General features: G+C 40.9%; 1 protein-coding gene across 1 annotated transcript in view; it reads right to left on the reverse strand.

Moving 5' to 3' along the window:
- Sox6 (SRY-box 6) overlaps positions 1-23,140 on the reverse strand; it is a 554,993-nt gene that overhangs the window by 304,667 nt on the left and 227,186 nt on the right. The window contains exon 4 of the mRNA XM_029480199.1: positions 194-401. Within this exon, the coding sequence (XP_029336059.1) occupies positions 194-401 (208 nt within the window). The remainder of the gene's footprint in view (positions 1-193; positions 402-23,140) is intronic.

The following is a 23,140-nucleotide window of genomic DNA, read 5'->3' on the forward strand; positions in this document are numbered from 1 at the left end:
AAACAAACCAAACGCACAGATTTTGGGAAAACTGGGGCTATCTGCTTAGCACTCATAATGGACTTCAGTCAGCTGTCACCATAGTAACCTCTGAGTGACTATTCCCAGCTTTCTTGGGCACTTCTGGCCCTTGGAATCTTGGTTATTTTGCTATTGCCGAGGGAAAAAAAGCCCAGAGAGGAAGTTCACATACCCTCTTGTTCCGTCCGAGTCATCTCCTCCAGCTTCTTCTGCTTCAGCGTATCCACCACATCGGCAAGGCTCCCTTTGCGGCGTTCCGGGGTTCCAAAAGTAACACTGTTAATTATTTCACGCTCCCGACTCCCTTCGTCAGGCTTATGTGGTGAGGTAGACGTATTTCGGAAGGAATATAGGGAACATAACTTATTATTCTCTGACTCCTAGAAAAAATAAAATGAGATTGTATAAAAGTCATTAATATATAGTATATTTTTTCCAGCCACTCCAAAAAGAAAAAGAAAAGGGAAAGAAGAAAACCTAATTGTTGAATAGCTCATGATTATCACTAGATCAAATAAATTATATTGACAAAATAAAATAAATCAGTGAGACACACAGAACTGCTTGTCTTATAAGCAATGCTGAACTTTAAAGTAGCAGTTAATTATCAAAGGAACTAAACGCAAAGCCCAGGTTCAAGCTTCGTCATTTTTGAGGTAAGAAAACAAAACTGGACACCTTGGCTTCTCATTCACACATGCTTTGCACTTGTGAGCATTCAGTTTCAGTGACCCAGGATGAGAACTGGTGAAGTCTTTCTCCCTAACTGGGTCCTTTCATCAGCAGTATTCTTCCCACAGACCAAAATACGTACATAGCAAAAAACAAAAAACAACAAAACAAAAAACCAACCAAACAAACAAAAACTGCTTTCTCCCATTTAGAAACTTTAAAAATAGTGGAATTTAGTTTCAATGCCCAACATTCACTACTCACTAGAAATTAGATAAAATGTCTAAACCTGAGCCAGAGAGTCAGCGATCTCAATACTCCCAATGCTGGGGTTTGTAGGACACAGGCTTGATTCAAGCTACACACATGGCCTTGCTCCTGATGCCCCAGCTGTAGCATGCCGTCCACGTGGCATTTAAAAACTATCTTGAACAACAGTAAATTGTTCATTGCAGAAATGTTTGCACAGGAATTACTTCCCAGTATACAAAAGCTTGCTAACTACTAGGAGGCCCATCTCTAGCTACAGAGAGGGAGCAAATCTTAGGTTAAAATACAAACACCACATGAAAGCTTTTGGAAAAGGAAATAGTTTTGTATCTCTGAATAAGAACTGAGAACCAGGGAGAGAAATGTCTCCGCTGTTAAGAGTACACTGCTTTCGTAGAGGACCAGAGTTCAGTTCCCAGCACCCACGTGGTTCATTTTGCAGTTCTACAATTCCATTTCCAAGCTCCTTGATGTCTGTGGCCTCTGTGGGCACCTGTGTTCACATATTCACAGTCACAAACCCCCCCACACACGTAATTTAAAGTAAAATAATAATTATAAAAATCAAGAACCAAGGGTTAGAGGCAACCATTACATAGCTGTAGCCCTCCATATATCTTGTCTGAACAAAAATATTCTTTTCCTGATTAAAAACAAGAAAAGCTGTTCAGAAACATCAAAATTCTAATGGCTCCTAGTCTCTTTTCTTCCAAAGGTAACCCTGCCAGCTTGAGCGAAGGAGGGCTGGAGCTGGGTCAGAGGCAGAGCACTGGCCTGCCATGCAAAAGACACCACCAGCTTTGGTCTCCTAGAACATGTAACAGAAATAAATTAGTGCTGGAAGAAATGGGAGGCTGGGGAAACTGCGTCGGTACATGGAGGTGTGGGGCTAAATCAGCGAGTCTCTACTGAATGAAACAATGGCTGCGCTCAATAGTGCTGCTGCCACCGTTCTCACGGAGAAAGGGACCAGAGGATGGGACAGCACTTGAAAAGCCCCTGGGCATGGTGCAGAGCCCCCAGAGGGGAGATAATGTCTGAGGGAAGGAACAGATATAGCACTGGAACTAGAGGCATTGATGTGACCCTCGATTAACTTAAATACTGTGATTACTGGAAAGTCTACTGAATGGCTTGTGTTAATAGATAAACTGTATGGTTTGAATTTCAATAAAACAGTTTAAAACAGTGTGAGATGAGTCTTCTGCTCCCTGCCTTCATATTATTGCTAGCACAATGCCAGAGGGGCTGTGTACAATGCTGAAATCTGAAATAACTTGAAAAGGACAAAGTAAGCAGGTGAGGCATGGTCTAGAGTTCTTTATCTTGCACCTAGACAACCCACAGAAGACTTGGCATCTCAGCTAACATCTGTAAGCATTCTGTGGAGAGAGGCTGAGAAACCCCTCTGTGCAATGCCTACTGGGCTTAGGCCTTGATTCCTTAGGATGGGTGGTTCAGTCTCCAAGTTGTGTAAACAAAGTCCCCAGAAACATAGTTGCAGTGCCACTGTGACTGTGATATTGGTACTGGTCACTAGATTCTTTATCCTTCCCTTTCCCTAAGATGCAAAGTAAGCTCATCTAGTGCAAAAATAAAAATGAAAGCCCTGGCCCAAGCTAAGAGGAGCTGAATGACAAATCTGGCCCAGGGACCTGCTCACTGACAGGTGACTCTATTGAGCAGAATGGAGGTCCTCTCACAGGTGTCAGATGGAGACTGAAAGGCTCTGGAGAGGCACTCCAGACTAGCAGTCCATGCATGGAGTGCCAGTTGTCCCTCAGGCTCAAGTTCAAGCAGCCCTGTAAGCTGGTTATCACTTATCTGTTAGACTGTGTTCTTTATTTTATGGTCACAGAATGTAATTACCATCATCCTATACCAAAGACAATAACCATGGGCTCCTTTACTTCAGTGATGACCTATGCTGTCCACTGTCCCATGATCTGTACAAAGTGCCTCTACACTAACAAGTACAGAACATGAGGCTGCAAAGTCACGATTACCACAAGAACTACTCCTATGTTGCCAAGGAACCAACACAGGCATTGAGTAAATTCATGAGAGGCTGAGGTAGAAACAAAAGTGCTTAGCCTGGCCTTTGGGAACTCGGAAGGGGGATGTGCTTATCAGTTTTAAACTTAATAAAATTTCATAAGCACTGGGATTTTCATGAACAGAGATATGCCCCTAATTCATGTCAGTAAAACTGACAAGCTATCTTTAAAATTTTGTCTCATAGGATGTCAGCAACCCCAAATGAGAGGAGGGAAGGGAGTAAGGGAGGGACAGCAAGAGAGGGAGGGAGGAGGAGAGGAGGGAGAGACAGAGACAGAGATAGAGACACAGAGAGACAGAGACAGAGGTGGGGGGAATCTATCATGGCCCCTCCCAGGAAGACTCAGAAAACATGGTGGAAGGGAAGGTGGAAAGAGTGTAAGAGCCACAGACCGTGGAGGACAGCTGCAGCACAGTGTCTGCTGGATAGAACACAAGCACAGCACTCATATACTCAGAGCAGCTGTGGCACTGCACAAGGTCTGCACAAGATCAAGCCGTCAACACTGGCATGAACAGGGAAGGGTACTTGGCCAGGAATCACTGTTGAAGGAAGCGGAGTCAGTTTTCTTTAACAGGATGGACAGCCACGAAACATAGCATTTTTAAAATTTTTTAAAAAGTACATGACATGAATCTGGAAGGAGGATGGGCAAGAGAGGAGTTGGAGGGGGTAGGGAAATACTATATTTCTGTGTGAACTTAACAAAGGAAATATAGTCAAAATAGAGAGGAAATACAGAGTGAGAGCAGCAAACAAACTTAGACAAAAGATTTCAAACCACTCTAGAGATTTACATCATTTTATGGAAATGTTCTTAAGGAATAAAAGCATACTTTATTTTGTAAAAAGACAAGACAGGTTCTAAGTCAGACCAGCTGAGAAATATGTGCAATGATTTTTCTGTATCCCTAGCATCACCTCAGGAACAAAAAAAGTATGGTAACTCTGAGATATAAGTCCTGACCTTCCTGTGGGCATAAGGAGAAGATAATAAAATAAATCTATGTGGATACTGGAGAGCTGGCTCATTCTGTAGGGTGTTTGCTGTGCAAACATGAAGACCTGAATTCAGAACCTTGCCCTGATGTAAAAGCTGGACCTGGTGTTAGTCACAATCCAACTGCTAGGGAAGCAGAGACAAGCCAATCCCTGCAGCTGATTGGCCAACCATTTTATACAAATGGGTGAGGTATAGATCCAATTTGGGACCCCATCTAGAAATAAATTTGGAAAGAGATAGAAGAAGACACGCAGTATCAACCCTGACCTATGGAAGGACACACACACACACACACATACACACACACACCCCACAACACACACACCACAAAAACAGTTTTGTAAAATTTTAAAATTTTCTTGGCCTTAACATTGCAATGTGGATATAAAAAAGACAAAATAAACTAGTGAGTTGTGCGATTTTTATAACAAACAAGACAGGAGATGACCCCCTTCCTTTGATCTTTCTTTGGAGAACAACTACTAAGTCACGTGAGTGATCAGAGAAGCCGGGAGTGAGGAGCTCAGTGGGCACACCACTGTCACACACTACAGAAACTTACAACGGGCTTGCTTCCTCGGCCTTTCTTCTCCATGGTTCCACCAAAAGTATCAGTTTAAAAAAAAGGAAAAGCAAACATTTGTTGATCTGGTCTTCTAGTTTCTCTATCTATAAACAGATTATTTCTCTAATACAGAAAGACAAAAGTTACTTTGGAGTTGGACACTTAAAAGAAGTGGAAGAGCTTCATCTATGAGCCCAGAGCCCGCTCTGCTGGGGGTCTTCAGAGCCTCTTTGTTATGATCTCCCTGGACTCACCCAGGGAAGAGTAGCTTCAACCTTCAACTGATTATACAAGAGAATCCTCATGGGCTAAAATTATATATCTGCATTTGTACATATTTATGCAAATACACACACACACATAAAGAGGGGGCCCTGAGGAGATAATTACTGATGGGGATTAAAGCCCTCATGGATGAAATTTGTGACCCAAAAAGCCTGTTGGCAACTAAGTTAGGCCCTTTTTGTCATCCTTCCCTTTCAACAATAAGGAAGGACATTGTTAATTAGCTCCTTCTTCCTAGAAGGTGCAGAAATGGACACCCTCTAACCATCTTGAGCCTGGGGAAAGTCTCACCAGACTGAAACTACTGGTAACTTGACTTTAGACTTCCTGAGTACTTTAGGTTTTTAGTACTATAACAAATACCTGAGATAAATCAATTCATAAGAAAGAAAGCATCGTTTTGCCTTATAGCTTGAGTGGTTTTGGTCTATGAACTATGAACCCCAACCCTACTATGGGCCTGTGGTACATATCACAATGAAAGCATATTAACAGGAAAAGCCTGACCAAAGGAGAAGTGGGAAGAGGGAGGAGGATTGTAATTCCCCACAATTACCTTCAAGGGCACAACAACTCCAATACCTAAAATTTCCCACTAGGTTCCACCTCTCAACACCTCACAACATCACTTCATGCTAAGAGTTAACCTTTAAAACATGGACACTGGGGACACTCCATCAAACCACCGCACCTGCCTTCAGAACTCTCCACTATTAATAGATTTCTACTATTTTAGTTCTTTAGTCAATAAAATTTTGTTGTAGCAGCAAAATGACTGACTCTATTACATCATTTCCTGTTTGTACTTCAAAAGTATGAAACACCAATTGATGTCCTCGTCCATGTTAAACTTGTTGAAATATCTTGAGATCAAATAATAGTATCTAAGTGTGCTCTGTCTACCTTTCCCCTCTCACTTCTCATTTAACATATTCCCAGACCCCTGTACACTGTAATCTCTGTATGTGGGGAATTGCAGGCTGGTCTCCAGTTGAGCTGAGGTCTGAACCCCAAAAATGGTGATAATTCACCTTCATGACACAGTAGGCATTCCCTCATGCTCCTGGAACTCTAGCTCCTGCCTAAGTTACCACCCCCCCCCCCACAGCCCCCACAAGAGAAGCATGGCTAGAAGTCACTTAGGCAATGGCTCAAGCTTCTGACCTTCAGGCTAAACTCCTCCCCAGTTACCTAGCAACAGTAAAGACCATAAAAGGGGCTGTTAGGTCTCCACCTCACTCTCTTGTGCTCTTCTTACTCTCTTACTTCTTACCCCTCACTCTCACCCTCTCTCCCCTTTGTCTTCTCCTCTCCTCTCTCTTACTCTCTTTCTCTCTAGCCTTCTCTCTCTCTCTCTCTCTCTCTCTCTCTCTCTCTCTCTCTCTCCTTCTCTCTTTTCCCCTGCCTTTCTACAATAAAGCTTTAAAACCATATATATAGAGAGATCTCATCAAGATCTGCTGCACTCACTCTGGTCAGTTTTGGGAACCTCTTCCCTCATCCCTGTCTCCTATAACCCTTGTGGCTTTATCAAAGTAGCTCTGGGGTTCCCAGGTAGGGCTGCCCCTTTGCCAACCACCAAAGAGTGGGTCAGAGGAATCCTCACCTGGGGCTGAGTGAAAAGTGTATGGCAGCTCTCCCACTCCTGACAGACCAGAGAATAGGTAAAACTCTGGCAGGGTGTGGGTCTCCCCTTCCCCTGGGCATCCCCTGGGCCCCTCCCCTTCCCCAGGGCATCCCCTGGGCCCCCTTTTTAGTTCCCAACATCTATATATCTCTAAAAATACTCCACTAAATAGTGAATTCCCAGTCTTCTTTCTGAGTGGGAAGCAAGCCAGCCCTCAGCAAGAGTATCTCTGCCATGCCACTTGGATGGAGCTCTCAGGTGAACATCTAAACACAGGCTTTCTGACCCCAAACCCAAAGCTCTTTCTACTCACACACCCACAAAACAGTCACCTCAGCAGTTTAATGCTGTAATTCCAAACAAGCCCACCTTGTAAACCTTTCTGTTTCCACACATCTCTCTCCAGGAGGAAGATTTCCCCACTAAAAGGCTGCAATTGTATTTTTGATACTAATCTTACCCAAGAATTAGCAAACAGAAGTTGCGGTGCTTGCATGCCATTCCATAAAAAAATCCTTCCAAACTCAAGTACTTATAAGAACAGTCAGAACTGCTGGTTCTGTCTCGGGGTCTCCCAGCGAAGCAGCAGTTAAACCTGTGCGGTGGCCAGCTCACATCAGAGACTTGCTTAGAGGTGCGGCACCTAAGCAGAAACGTTTCAAACGCTGGCTTGGAATGGCTAGAGTTTCAAAGACACATTCCTTCCTCTATTACTGTGTGACTTCTCCATATTGTGTCTGCCCTCTAGCCTGGTTCCTCAGGGAGAGTTGGAGGCAGGCTATCGCTGACACCCTGTAAGTCAGTCCCAGCTTTCTAGTCAATCCTTGAGTCATGGAGCTTGCCCACAGTCTTGAGGATGGAAGCTAGACTACCTTTTTATAGGATAGAGCTATAAGTATATCCTTAAGTAGTTGCTCTGAGAAGTCAATCTTTTATAAAGCATTTCATATGGTACCCAGTACTAGCTATTCAGGAACTCTTTATTACTGAACCCTTCATCCATGTGCTTTGTGCCACTTGTCTCTTCTACATACTGTCATGATAGCTACTGGCACTATTTTTAGGATTTTATTCATACTAATTCATCAGAGTGGAGTAATGAGCCTAAACTACATTATACCCTTTGCTCCCAAGCTGACTCCACTAAGTACTGGCTCCTCACAAAGCTCCAGAAACCTTAGCAATTAGATTTTCTCTAGGAATGTTATCAGTGAGCACTTATCCTACAGAGGCAAGTGAGCTATCTCCTCCCTAATTCAAGGCTGGGCGGCTGCCACACCTCTGTGAGGAATGTGAATGGGCAGCAGTACACAGGCAGAGGGAGTGCAGTGGACTAGTGCTGCAAATGTCAAACATGGTGCCCAGAGGTGGGAGCTGAAGAGCAGAGATCAGGAATGGGATTTTGTCTGTATCCTGGAGTGGAGACCCATAAACAGGTTGAAGTCATTGCCACTGAAAGAAAGGCTTGAGAAATGGCCTAAGTCACTGTACCAGTCAACTCAGTGATGATCTGCCCAATCTGATTGTCAAGACAAAGTATTAGCCTCTCTTACCCTTTCTTGAACACATAAGCAAAATTCAATGAAATGCATCCATTTTTGTGCTTTACACATTGCCAATTTAATGTGCTTTCTATTTTTTCTTTTGAAATATGGCTACATATATTCCAGGCTGTCCTTTAACTTGCTATGTAGTCAAAGATGACCTTGAACTTCTGATTCTCCTGCCTCTACCTCCTGAGTGCTGAGAATGCCTGTTTTCTATGGTGCTGGACCCAGGCTCTGTGTATGCTAAAAAAGCCCTCCACCACCCTACCTACATCCCTGGACTCTGATGTCCATTTTAGGTACAACTTTTCTAGTCACAGCTTTATCTTTATTCTAGCACACTAAAGCCTCCCTAAAGATTATGTTTATTTAAATGAAAAGGATATGATTATTAGTCATCATTGATATAATCAGAATTATAACATACAGTGAAAAACAAGTTGCCCAATGTTTTCAAATGTATGGTGTATTATTCTTTGAGATTCAGAAGAAGTAAATCAGAACTCTAAGGTAGTCTCAGAGTTACCTAACTTCTGGTATTAAACATACTTCTAACAATCTTCACACTCTATAATCTGAATAGCTAAACTTAGTTAAAGAGTGAAAGACACTTGGTTTGGTACCATGGAGAATGAGAGCCTACAGGAATAGGAATGTCAATCAGAGCTCACATTAAGGTAAGTTCCCCATGCCAATGGTTTTGCAATGAAAATGTGTTATGCCTAGGGAGATAATGAAAAGGATTTACAGGAACTATATATACTACATATGTGAACTCATTAGTGAGCATTTTATCTTTTTTAGATACCATTTCCTGTTCTTTCTAAATATTATACTCTACACACAAACTTGTTCACTTATATACATGCATGTGTCATAGGTTAAGATCCATACATGAAGAAGAACATGCAGGATTTTTCTTTATCTGATTGAGTGGTCTCACTTAATATTACATATTCTAAGTCCATCTATTTTCCTGAAATTTTCATGATTTTATTTTTCTTCAGAGTTGAATAACATTCTGTTTCATGAATGTGCCAGATTTCATTATCTGTTCATCTACTGATGGTCCACCAGATTGGTTCCAAGCTCCTGCTATAATGAGTAGAGCTGCAATAAACATGGAGGTGCAAATATCTCCATCACAGGCAAAGTTCTCTAGGCAGATGTCCAGAAGTGAAATATGGTCATATGATAGTTCTATTTTTAATTTTTTGAGGAGGCTCCAAAGCTGATTCCCACAGTGGCTGTGCCAGTTTGCACCCCCAGCAGCTGGGAGTCCTCTTTCTCCGCATCCTCTGCAATAGCAGTTATGACTATTGAGTGAGTCCCACCCCACTCAAGGTAAGGTTTCCTGAGATTCTAAATCATAGACTTATTCTTGAATTCTGATACTACTCAATATACAGTGACTATACTCAGCCCATACCTAGACTCATTTGAAGAAAGCCCAAATCAATAATCAACCCAACTTATTAAAGTATACTGGATATTCAATTGATATTCAACTACTGGATAGTCTAGAGATAATTATGGATACTCAGTACCTACAAAGATGCTAAAAAACAATAAAATATCAACTAAAATTGATATAATAAAAAGAAACTAAAAGTTGTGTTCATGTTGACAAGTGTGCCAGGGGGTCAGTCTCCTCTGCCAAAGTGGAAAGTTCCCACCATGACTTCAAGTCTCTTTCGAACCTGCTTCTATCTATTCTAAGTTCCAGTGGGATAGCCAAGTTGTATTACATAAGTTGCATGCATCTTCATATCCATTTACACTCAGTGACCTTATATATATACTATATATGCACCAGGCTTAGTTAGCTAAAGCTTCAGTAACAGCAGCGTTATCTTCACTATATCCCACCCTCCCTAAAGATAAGGTTTACATAAGAAAAAGGTTGTTTATTCATAAATGATCGCAAACCTAAAAGTTTTCTTTTTTTAATAGATATTTTCTTTATTTACATTTCAAATGTTAGCCCCTTTCCTAGTTTCCCCTCCGAATATCCCCTATCCCCTCTCCCATCCCCCTGCTCACCAACCCACCCACTCCTGCTTCTTGGCCCTGGCATTCCCCTATACTGGGGCATAGAACCTTCACAGGACCAAGGGTCTCTTCTCTCTTTGATGACTGACTAGGCCATCCTCTGCTACATATGCAGCTAGAGCCATGAGTCTCACCATCTGTTTTCTTTGATTGGTGGTTTAGTCCCAGGGAGCTCTGGGGGGGGGGGTGTAACTGTAGTTCATATTGTTGTTCCTCCTATGAGGCTACAAACCCCTTCAACTCCTTGGGTCCTTTCTCTAGCTCCTTCATTGGGGACCCTGTGCTCTGTCCAATGGATGGCTGTGAGCATTCACTTCTGTATTTGTCAGGAGCCGGCAGAGCCTTTCAGGAGACAGCTATATCAGGCTCCTGTCAGCAAGCTCTTGCTGGCATCCACAACAGTGTCTGGTTTGGGTGGTTGTTTATGGGTTGGATCTCCAGGTGGGGCAGTCTCTGGATGGCCTTTCCTTCAGTCTCTGCTCCGAACTTTGTCTCTGTAACTCCTTCCATGGGTTATTTTGTTCCCCCTTCTAAGAAGGAAGGAAGTATCCACACTTTGGTCTCCCTTCTTCTTGAGTTTCATGTGTTTTGCGAATTGTATCTTGGGTACTCTGAGCTTCTGGGCTAATATCCACTTATCAGTGAGTGCATACCATGTGTGTTCTTTTGTGATTGGGTTACCTCACTCAGGATGATATTCTCCAGATTCATCCATTTGTCTAAGAATTCAACAAATTCATTCTTTTTAATAGCTGCATAGTACTCCATTGTGTAAACGTACCACATATTCTGTATCCATTCCTCTGTTGAGGGACATCTGGTTTCTTTCCAGCTTTTGGCTATTATAAATAAGGCTGCTATGAACAGAGTGGAGCATGTGTCCTTATTACATGTTGGAGCATCTTCTGAAACCCAAAAGTTTTCTAAACTGTCTCATTATCATGACATGTAAGTGGAAGTTTGTGTATACACAGAAAAAAGAGGGGGAGTTAGGAAAGGAGAAAGGGAGGAGAGGAGGGAGGGAGGGGAGAAGGGAAGGAGGGAGAACATAGGCAGGCAGGCAGGCCGGATGCATCCTTTAAGCCCAAATTGTGGAGACAAGTTCTTAAGAGTGCCTGTGTTGTCATCATACAGTCACCTTTCATATTAACATCCTTAAAATCCTAGTTTTCCAGTCACAGCCAGTGCATGGATCCCTGTGCAGCACATGGAATGATAAAATCCTTACTTAACTCAGGTACAGGCAATTGGGCAAGGTTTTTCTAGTTTAACTCCCAGCTTTTCCACCATTCATTCACTCAAGCTCAGACAACTTAATTAAACTCTTTATCTTTAATTTCCTCCTCTCTAAAATGGGAGCAATAGTACCACCAATAAAGAACTGGCTACACTGGGTTATTATTAAGTGCATGATTAAACCTAAGATTCTCAGACCTATGCCAGTTATATGGGCACTAATGAGGTGGTGCAGGATTGGTGGCAGTGGTAGTAAGCCCTGACAATCAACTGCGGGGGCTTCTCTGCAAATACCTTCCTGTTCATGGAGGACTTACTATTTCCCAAAGCAGTCTTTCATCTCTGGGGAGTTGACAAATTTTCTCTTTATAAGAATATGAAATTTATTTCAATCTATAAATCTGCCCCATAAAAATTTCAGATTGAAACACTTTCAATACACCATACAGCTACCATAGCAACTTTCTACCTTATTTTTAGCAAACTTGGGGAAACATCCCAGCTTCCCTTACTTCTTCATAAAGATATAGTTCATAGACAGAGAAGAGGTGGTGAGGAACCTTCCTCCTACCACTCACGAGGCAGAGGCAGGTGGATTTCCATAAGTCTGAAGCCACCCTGGTTTACATGGTGAGTTACACGCCAGCTAGGGTCTACAGAGTAAGAAAAATAAAATAAAATTTTTTAAAAGTTCAGATATTTTGATTAGTCTCCCTGAAGTATATGCCAGCTTGTTTTTTCTCTCTCCTAAAGAGTAGTGTACTGAGCAACCTGAATATTGACTATACAAGAATTAAGTCACCCTTATCAGCACTGCCTTAGAGGTATCATGCTTTTAAGCTCTAGTACCATGGGCAGGAAGTATCATAGATGGAAATACTCAGGAGGGTTCTTGGTAGTGGACTGTAAGCATTCTCAGGTAGGGATGCCTAATGGTAAAGCCTCAGGACTTGGGTTACTCATGTGTCTCCCATCTCAGGCAGTCACTCACTCAAAATGTCACTGGGTGCTAACAATGCTGCCAGGCTGAACCAGCTCAAACTACTTCAGCTCTGAAACGGGAGTTAAAAGTGGTTTGAGACTTGGCAATTACAATTCAAACCTTTCAATTTTGAGATGAAGAAATTCAAGTCAAGAATTAAGAGTGGCTTTCCTAAAGTCACATGACAAATCAGTGGCAGAGATGAGCACAGGATTTTGGTAAGGTAGCAGCCTTCTGGGTCCCCTCCCAGTCACACCAGGGAGAACAGCTCCAGAGAGGATTCTTTTTTTCCCCCTTTTGTTGACAATCCGAGGCACTGGGTGTGGGAAGAATTACGCAAAAGTTGTACATGTTGCACAAGTTCTTACAGATCACAGGTCCACTGTGTGAAGAGGCCCAAGACTCCACAGTCTTTTTCTCAAAGTCTGCTCTAATGCCAACTCTATTGCCTCCTGCTAAGCTCTGGGAAGATGTTTTTCTCTCTCCTTTATCTGAGAGACATCTGAGTGGTTTGAAGATTAACCATGTGTTATCATTGTTATTGTTATAACCAGCAAGACAACTGGTATGCTTAAAATTAGACAAACTACTCAGGCTCTGTTCTTCAAACCTTACCCATCTTAACATTAAAAAGTACCAGATCCCAATTAGGGTTTGTTAGATCCATTTGTTTCTTAATAAAGATGTTTTTCTACAAACAGTGAAGACCTTTCAAGGCCAAGCTAATCTAGGGAAGAAAGACAGGACAGATCACTTTACACACTATACACACTGAGTCTCAAGGCCTCTTTCAGCCCAACAATCTCTCTTCATTGGATTCTGTCTAGTACATGTTCCAATTTTGAGGATTCCACTGCAAAAGTCTTTAAATGGCTTCCTAATACATCAAATACCTATGATGAGCTTAACAGGAAACTTGTGTTAATCTAGAAAAATATATGTAACGTCTTCAGCATTCTTATTTCAATGTCTACAAGGAGAATAAAATATGAACAGACTGAAAATAATTTCCAGATGCTACAGTGTTGTAAAACATCCATCCATCCATCCATGTATCTACAAACTTATCTATGTATTTGCAGAAAGGGGGGGGAAACTAGGCGCTAAATGTCTCAACATTGACACAAAGCGTAGGAAGTCTAACCTGACCATCGGGTCCCCTAGTGCCTGAATCTCTGCCTTTCCCCACCTCAGGCAATACGACTTTATTGACAACCACATCACCAGCCTGCACTTTCTGAGAGGGAACTTTCAAATACCAAAAACTAAGATTCATTCCTTAACCTATTTTGCCATTTTAAAAAGAACAACAGCCCAAACTACTATATTCAAATTATAAACAAAGTATAGTCGTGTTTGTGCAAAATGAAACAGGAGTTATCAAAATGAAAAAGTACAAAATAAAACAGCTGAAAGTAAAATATTACTGATAAATTCAAGTGCAAAAGTTTCCTCAATTTCTTCATGGAGATAAGAAGAAATTAACTGAAGAATCTGTACAAGAAAATATGCATAAATCAAAACCACCTGTAGACTGAAAGCATGCCTGTGGAGCTCTTCATTTATCAGCAAAGTAGTGGTATCCTTGATTTGTTTAATCCTAGCTACGTCTCAATAATTACAAGACACCCACACAGATACATATACACACACAGCTACACAGACACACACAGACACACAGACACACAGACACACACAGACACACACAGTCCAAAATAAAAATAATTGTCATCTAAGTGTTCTAATTCTTCCTTTTCCATTTTGTTGACATTTCATGTCAGTGAGTGTATTCTGTGACACTGTTCTAGTCTATCTGTGCTAGAAAAGACATAAGTCCTATCAGAAATTAGATGAATTTTAGAACATTGTATTCAAGCTACTCTCAACACACTGGTAATAGAAATAACTTGGAGTTAAATAATGATGAAAACAAAAGTTTACAAATAATTTCCAATCATTTTTGTTAAACAAGATTTTCCATTTTCTAGGGCACTAAGGAAATATAAAGAAGATAAATTAAATGCCTAAATATCCATTTCTAATTTCAACCTGATTGTAAAATTTTATTAGTGAAGGTTTGTAAATTATACTTTGGATCTAAGAATGTAGTTTATGAAAAGGTATAATATTGAATTCAATTTGCATCACCTAGAAAAATAATGCCCAGCAGTCATGGGAATGTAGTAGCACCAAAATAATAGTTAGAAGGTTAATATTACAACATAATAAATGTTATCTCATGGAAGGCTATGTTAACAAAAGGGAATGCTAGCTTAGAGTTGTTCTTTTAAAAGGTTACACCTCTCTTGAGAAACAAGGAAAACTTTTCATTGAGAAGGACAATCAAATGGTGGAATAATTTGCATACTAAAGTGATTAAGACACATTTATTGAAGGCTTGTCTAGTGAAGAATTGGATGTGTTTGTGGAGAGAACAGGGTGAGCAGGGTAAGATCTCTCCTGCTTGAGTCCTCATCAGAGCCTTTCAAGGCTCTCCTCTGAATGGTGCAGGTGGAATTCAATTGCCTTCCTGGAAAACCCAGCTCCATTGGAATTAGAGAAGACAGACCCTAAGGAAGGCAAACAGCACTGGCTTGTGGTTACAAAGCAGGGACAACCACCACTGTCCTCCCCATCCCATCACATCAGTTTCAAGGGGCTGGAGAGGAAGTTCATGCTCCCCTAAAAAGTTCAAAGTCGTCCTGAAAATCCCTACATGTCACTCGGTCCATACCCTCCTCTCTAGAGCACGCTCCTTAGACCATCACAAATATGCAGGTTTCATTATTTCAGTTATTGTTTTTCATTCTGGTGAAGTTCTCACAGCCAGGCAAGAAGAGATGGCATGAAGAATTTTGAAGCAGTGTATACATAGGCCCAAACCACTTGAAGACTAGAAGCGCTATGGAGTTCTACTTTAAGCAGAAAAGCATTGGTGTCCTGAAGTAATCCCCCACTGAGTAATGACAACAAATTCTAACAGGATTATTTTAAAAGTAAAAGTCTTCTACATTCAAATATGTTAATCCATAAGAAAAAATAAAACCTGAGGATCATCCCGTTCAAGCTGTTTGTTCTATACCAGATTACACCAGTTTCTGCTACAATCAAATATTGTTTTAAATAATTATCATGGTACAACTTCTGCTCTGTAGAAGTGCAACTCCAAGATACACTCTCAACAATAAACCAGCAACATAGGGAAGAGCGGCATCGTGGATGACAAGACACACTCTGTGGTAGACCAGCAACCTAGGAAAGTGCAACGTGTACACTAGTGTCACTCAGAAAAAGAAAAGAAAACTAGTCATGGGGAAACAAATCACATAAAATTGATTTGGAAAAAATTAGGAAAAGATGGCCAAATCACCCAAACGACAATATCCATGATTGGGTAGAAATGTGTAAATGACAAGTGACACCAGTGATGGGGTTCAGTACTCTGCAAGCCCCGCCACTGGAGCTTATACAGACAGTGCAGAGTCGAGCGTGGCATAGCCCAGCTCCTTGAAGAGACACTGTGCACACAGTTTTATTATAGTGACAGAAAAGATAGCAGGGACTGATTTTCCTCAAACTGTCAAAACACAGACGAAATACAAGTCTTTGCATGGATACAGCAAAGTATGGGATTCTTAGATTTTGGCAGGTGTTCAATATGTAGCCCACATAATCACATGCTAATGACTGGATTGTGCTAATCAGCATGCATACCTGATCCCTTCGTGCCCAAGGGGAAGTCAACCATTGCAGAGCAGCTAGTGTTTCTGCTTCTGATAAAGATTTTGATTATATGCCAGGTAAGAAGAAAACCTTTTTCAGAAAGTGTCTTAACAAAGCTATGACATCACTAATAGGACAAAGTAAGATATGGCCACTCAGAATTCCAAAAGTGTCAAAGTTTCCTTCAGGAGCACTCCAATAACCTTTTTCCTTTTTATTTAAACAGTCCAGGTTTGAGGAACTCTTTTAGAGTATCATGGAGGAAAAATAACAGAAAGGAAACATAGGGCATGATCCAGGCATTAAAGTTACAGTAGAGTATCTGTGTGTTAAACACACAAACAAGTTTCCCATTTCACTGCCACAAGGTTTAACAAATTCCACATAGCAAAATGGGGTTTTACTCTATAGCATGAACTGCAACTAAGTTTGTGATTAAATTACTGAAATAATTTTTATAAAAAGAGACAGTGATGTTTGCTGATTTCAAAGTTATGGGAAAGGGAATAATACTGTTTGGTGTCTTCTGGGCCACAGTTGGACATCTTCCCCTAATCAACAACTAAGTTAGAATTCTAAGTTGAATGAATTTTCAAAATTAGAAAATGAGAATAGTAGTGTGGTGGTTTGAATAAGGCTCATATGTTCGAATGCTTTCTCCCCTGTTCTTTAGGGGACTTCTAAAACAAAAAACAAAAAAAAACTCCTGCGAAGCCACACCTCCAATAAGGCCCAACTACTCAAAATAGGCCACACTCCTAAACCTTCCAAACCCTATATGAACCTATAGGGGCCATTCATATTCAATTTCTCTCTCTCTCTCTCTCTCTCTCTCTCTCTCTCTCTCTCTCTCTCTCTCTCTCCCTCCCTCTCAATATATATATATATACACACACACATATATATATACATATGTATGTGTGTGTATACACACACACACACACATATGATTCATGCTTATGGATCAGATGTAGGCTTTCAGCTACTACTATTCCAGCACCTGCCTGCTGCCCATGTTTCCTACTATCATGGTCACGGACCTGTCCTTTGAAACTCCTATGAAACTGTTTCTTCTATAAGTTGCCTTGGTAATGGTGATTTGTCACAGCAGAAGAAAGTAACTAAGACAAGAAGTAACTAAATTTCTCAAGAAGCCTAAATATTGCCAGTTTGAATTTTTTCCCAAGGGCTTCAGATATTGATCAGATACCACACAGTAGACAGATCAACCTGCCCTTGGGCATGAGGACAGCAATACTAGTCAGACCAGGTGAGCCACACTTACTGAATTATAGCCCCAATAAATGTATTGAAATTAAATTCATCTGGGTGGTACCTAGTACCTTAAATTACTAAATCTCTTTCTCTCACACATACACACACACACACACACACACACACACACACACACAAACAAAACCCTTGGCAACAATTCAACATTCTTAAATCTTTCAAAAAGAAGCAAGATGAGAAATCTTCTAAAAGTCTGTCACAACATGAAGTGTGGCAGATTAAATCCCCAGTGAGAATTCCTGGACTATGTTATCACACAATGACAACAGCCATGTTCCGAGAAATGGTACAAAGTCCACACCAGAAATTTTATGACTCCAAGTGAACTACAGAAAACACTCCAGTGCTGACTAGCAATTTTGCTTGGCTGAAGCAAGAGGCAGAGAGGCCCAACAGCTTGCAAGCAAGGAAGCTTTGCTCCTGGTCACTATCAAGTAAACCAACATGGCATTATTATTTCTTTTGATTATAACAAAGAACAATCTTCACGTCTCTTGTTGATGTGCATCTTACCTTAAAACTTCTCTAAAAAATAAAAATCACCATCTAAATCTTGCTCTTTTCTGTATTTTTTGAGTTTTTCATAGATTGACCAGGGGTCATAAAAAATGTGCATCAAGCCGGGCGTGGTGGCGCACGCCTTTAATCCCAGCACTCGGGAGGCAGAGGCAGGCGGATTTCTGAGTTCGAGGCCAGCCTGGTCTACAAAGTGAGCTCCAGGACAGCCAGAGCTATAAAGAGAAACCCTGCCTCGAAAAACCAAAAAAAAAAAAATGTGCATCAGTCCTCTGGTAGGCTGCAGGTAATCAGCAGCAGATCAATTACACTTCCTAAACTACAGTCCCAATACAAGCAAGAAAGCTAGTCCACTTGCATCTCTAAAGCAAGAGCTTCAGACATTCTGGGCTGAGGGTTCAATGTAGTTTTTTTCTACTTAATGAGTAGTTCAAAAGCAGATATATGTAATAACATCTTTGCCTAAAATAAATATCAATATGATTGTGAGTGTAAATAGACAAAGGCCTATGTTCATGAGTCCTACTTTAAACCTTATTGTCACGTTGTACATTTTTCAAGAAAGACCCTGTGTTGGCTGGGGATGTGGCTCAATGGATAAAGCACTTCCTAGTAAGCAGAGTTTGAATTTCTGGGACTCACATAAAAGTCAGGCAGGTAAGGTGGTCAGTTTGTAATCACAAAATTCCTGAGTTAAGAGCCTGGGGAAGTTAGTTAGTCAGACTAAGCAAATTGGCAAGCCCTGGGTTCAGCAAGTGACCCTGTCTCAGTAAATCAAGTGGAAAGTGATTGAAGAAGACAACTAACATCAACCTCTGACCTCTATAAACATATATACATGTGTGCATTCTCAAACATATAGCTACACACATTGATCCCACACACATGCATGCACACACACAGACACACACACACTCTACACATAAAGATAGAGGCAGACCATTGGTGTCTCATCACATTTTCATGGTCACACAGAAGTCACCATGGTTTGATCGGGAATGTGTATGTCTATCACTGTGTCCCTGGACGTTGGCCTCTTTTATTTCACTCAATTTTGACTAAGCTCCTGCCTTCATGTTCTCAATGGATAACCTCCGAAACTGTTCCCTCTGCCAGCCTCATCTCAGTTGTACCTGCACAGTAAGCAATGTGATCTATGAGAAAGTTAAATAAAACGTTATTACTCTCTTGCTTAAAATCCCAATGGCTTCCTCTTGTACTTGAAACAAAGTTCAAACATTTCATTACAACCTTTGAGACTCTATGATATGTATCCTCTCCCTGCCCTTGATTTCATTCCACATCATTCTGTCCTGTCCAGACACTCTGCTGTGTTTTGTTGTTCAAATACACTAATCAAAAGATGTTTGTACTAACTGCTAAAGACACAATGCACTTTGGTTGCAGGACATTAAGAAATCTCAAATTGACCAGGAATTTCTCCTAATGGCTTTCACAGCACCAGAAGGTGCTGTTCAGGCTACCAGGGCAGAAAGACATTTCCCAGTTCTGGACCCTTCGTGCTATAGCATCAACCTGCCAGAAAAGATGTTTCCACTGGTGTGATCATTGTATGACAGTTGTGATAATAACCAACTTCTTTCTGATTGGATTAGAGACTTGTTCCATAAGAGGTATTTTTGTCTGATACTGTATCCTGGTCAAAGGTCTATGACTTGAAAGATCATAGAGTCTAATGGGGAAGTCTATTGAGGCTATTATACTAAATGGAGGGTTGTCAAACTGCCCTCCTAATATTATGTTTATATCCATATAATTGTGCTGCTTCCAACCTTGGTCAGAGGAGTTTCTTATTGCAGTTGATGGTAGTTAATGCAGAGACCAATAACTGGTCAAAGTGCTGACTGCAGGTACTCAGCCATAGATGGGTCATCTATATCAACCTCACCATATCCAAGGTTCAGGAAACATGATGGAAGAGTGGGAAAAAAGAATTTAAGAGACATAGAATGGGAAGGAGAGTTGTGGAATGTTTTTGGACATGGCTGGTATACACATCAGCCCACATCAGCAACATTTACCTGGATAAGACCTTAACAATATCAAGCCAGTGAAGATTCCAGGGGCTGCTGAGGCTCCATCTCTATCAAAGGACCTATTGACAGTTAGAAGCTGCTGATTCACTCTTCTGTGGGAATGTGCCTACTGATAGGTGGTCTGTCCCCCAGTGGATGGTCCTACATCCTTTCACATCTGTTTAGCACTAGTTGAACTCAGGGAATTATTAATATTATTTATTAATATAGTAACAAATTTTCAAAGAGGACATAAAGTCAGTAAGAAGCTGGGTTGGTTGTCAGGGGGAATTGGTGAGAGGTGATAGGCAGGAAGTAGATAAATAAAAACATATTTTAAATCCAAACACTGTTAAAAATGAGAAATTGTTAAGATTTTTGTACTTATTATTATTACTTATTACTACGTGTAAGTACTTTTATATGTATCATCTCCAAGTCTCTGTACAATTGACTTGTTCCAAATTTCGGCTGAAAATTTTCCTCTTTAGAAAGATCTTCCTTCTCATTCTCCCTCACTGACTCTTCCTCACTGTTTGAACTGTCTGACTCTGAGACCTGGTGCTATGTAAGTTCTACTAGAACAGAAACCTGATATCATCACAAGTAATCTTTGTATCTGGAACTGAGTACTCATTCCAAAGCCCCATGGCCAGTGGGTATCACCTCTTTAAATTATATTTTAAAGCAAAAAAAAAGGAAAAATATAAAATTGTACTAGTAGGAGTAGGAGAACGAGAACATAGTATGCCATGCACCTCTCAACTCATTCATTTGATACAATAGCTACACAGAAATGCAATCTTCACAACACACCCTGCCCCACAAAATATGTAATTTGCAGAAAAGTTTACTAACAATACCCAGGCTCACATGTTCTTTCTACACATAAAACTTTTGTGGAAAATAATTACATATAAGAACAAATATCAGTCACTACTAGCTATCACAGAGATGTTCCTTCACACTGACATCAGAAAGAAATGTGCTGTGTACATTTTATTACGTGTGTGCATTCTTTACTAATGGCACAGGGTCAATAAGAATAAAAATACACATCTCTGGATGGTGTCAATGTTCCTATGCCAAAAAGGTATTGGTACCCCGAAACCATGACAAGAAGAAGTGCTGTACACAGAAGCAGACAGACATTCTTGTGTGTACTAACTCTTCAACCATAAAAAAGTCACCAGCTGATAAAAACCACTAAATTTAAAATCAGACATTCTGGCTTCTGTTTTATATCGCATTGGTCTGTGAAATCCCTTCCCTAGAACTTCTATCCTCCTTCTGTGCTTAGATTCCTCCGCATTGTTTTTCTTACTGGAAACTGTGTGGCATCTTACTTTATTGAGTTTCCACTTAAAATAACCAGGATGCTAAGTTGAAACTTTTTTTCTAGTCAGGTCATGGGGACTGGTGAATTTTTTTTGTCTTTTCTACTTTTGTTTTTGATATTTCCCAGTGAAACCCTTCTGGATTCAGTAGACCAAATGCTGTCCAGAAGATGAGGCCCTGACAAATGTATGTTGTACTTTGTATAGTCATTCTTGGCTTCTATTTCTCTACAGTATTTGATGGGATTCAGTTGATAGTAATCAAGCAAGCAAGCAAACAGACAGGATCCATAGAAGACAACTGCAAATGCCTGGGCTCTTCATCAATGTGCTTTAGACTTCTTAGTTAATGAAATAAATTAAAATTTCACATCAGTCACAGTCGTCCTACTCCAACACACACACACACACACACACACACACGCTATACAAACAGACACACACACACACACACATTTTCAGGTCTGGCAGGAACATAAAAATCCTTCCATTGTTTTTCTTTACAAGAAACAGAAGCTGCCTGGTGACCTGATCTGTGGCCTAGGTCAGTTCAGGTCCGAGGCTACAGGCTCCATGTTGTTGACTCTATCTGGTGAAGAGGGAGCACAAAGAAAGTTTCCACATGCAGCTGCTATTTCCCATTTGTTAAATCCTTTTATTGCACCATATAAGTACACAGCTGGGAAACGCTATAGAGTGGGAGTTAAACAAATATTTTGGCTTTCCAGCATTTGGAGAACACAAAAGCTCCAGCAGAAAGCATAGTGAAAGTTTGGAAACATTTCTATGAGAATGGTCTCTTTCACACTAATCTATAGTATGTTTGCAACCTTAAGCTATTTTACACTACCATAAATCATATGTAACATAAATTATTACATATACATTAATATCTATTTTCTGACAAGTTCTACATAACAAAAATTTCAGACTAACTCAGCAAAACACTTGCCAAAAATAAAGTTTTTCTAAGAAAAATAAGGAAAGTGCCCTCAGAAGAAACAGAACTAGAGTGTATTGCCCCTGCCTCTCCCCATACATTTCCAGTCGAGTTACTTATACTTGCTCAGGCCTGCGCATGGCATCAAAGCACAGCTATCTTGAGCCAGTCCCTCTCTGTGCCCCCCTTTGTTTACACTAATCCAAGTCACTGTAATCTTTCATCTAGGTTTCTGAAGTAGAAACCCCAGGGCCCGTCCTTTCACTCTTGCTGCCCGCCCATCCATTCACTGGCCCACAGTTGGAATTATCTGTGAGAAGCCTTCCTCAGCCCTTCAAAGGCTGCTCCCACTGCACTCAGATCACATCTCACCTCCACAATGCCATCTCCAAGGCCTGTATGATATGGCTCCTATCTATTTTTCCAACCACATCTGATGTATCTTCATTCATTATCCTCTGACCACAAAGACCATCTTTCATTTCCTTAAATTAAGTTCTGGGTTTATCACCTCAGACACTCCATACATGCTGTTCTCTCCACGGATTTATTCTTTGCCCTACTCTGACTACTTTCTGTCAGCCTTAGGTTGGAGAGGGCATCCTATCCATCTATATTCCAAGTCAGATTCACCTCATTGTGCTTTCAGACAACATTCTGACCTTCTGCATAGCATGGACAACTTCAACTATATACATATTTGCATGTCTGTCTCCTGTCCAAGAACACAACCTCCAAGCAGGCATGCATCACCTCTGCTTCACCATAATACAGCTATAGTTAGGGAATGGGTGGCATCCAGAAGGTGCTCCATAGATATCTGTTCAAATAAAGACCAAGCAGTCTCATTATCCTGCCTATGAGCAAGGAGCAGAGAGTGGATATGCACCTCAGCCATGCCACCATGCAGACATGGAATGAACAAGTTAAGTTCAATCAGAAAATGTTCTCCATTCCTGCCTCGATATATATTTGC

The sequence above is a fragment of the Mus caroli genome, chromosome 7, assembly GCF_900094665.2.
Source record: "Mus caroli chromosome 7, CAROLI_EIJ_v1.1, whole genome shotgun sequence".
Classification (NCBI taxonomy): Eukaryota; Metazoa; Chordata; class Mammalia; order Rodentia; family Muridae; genus Mus; species Mus caroli.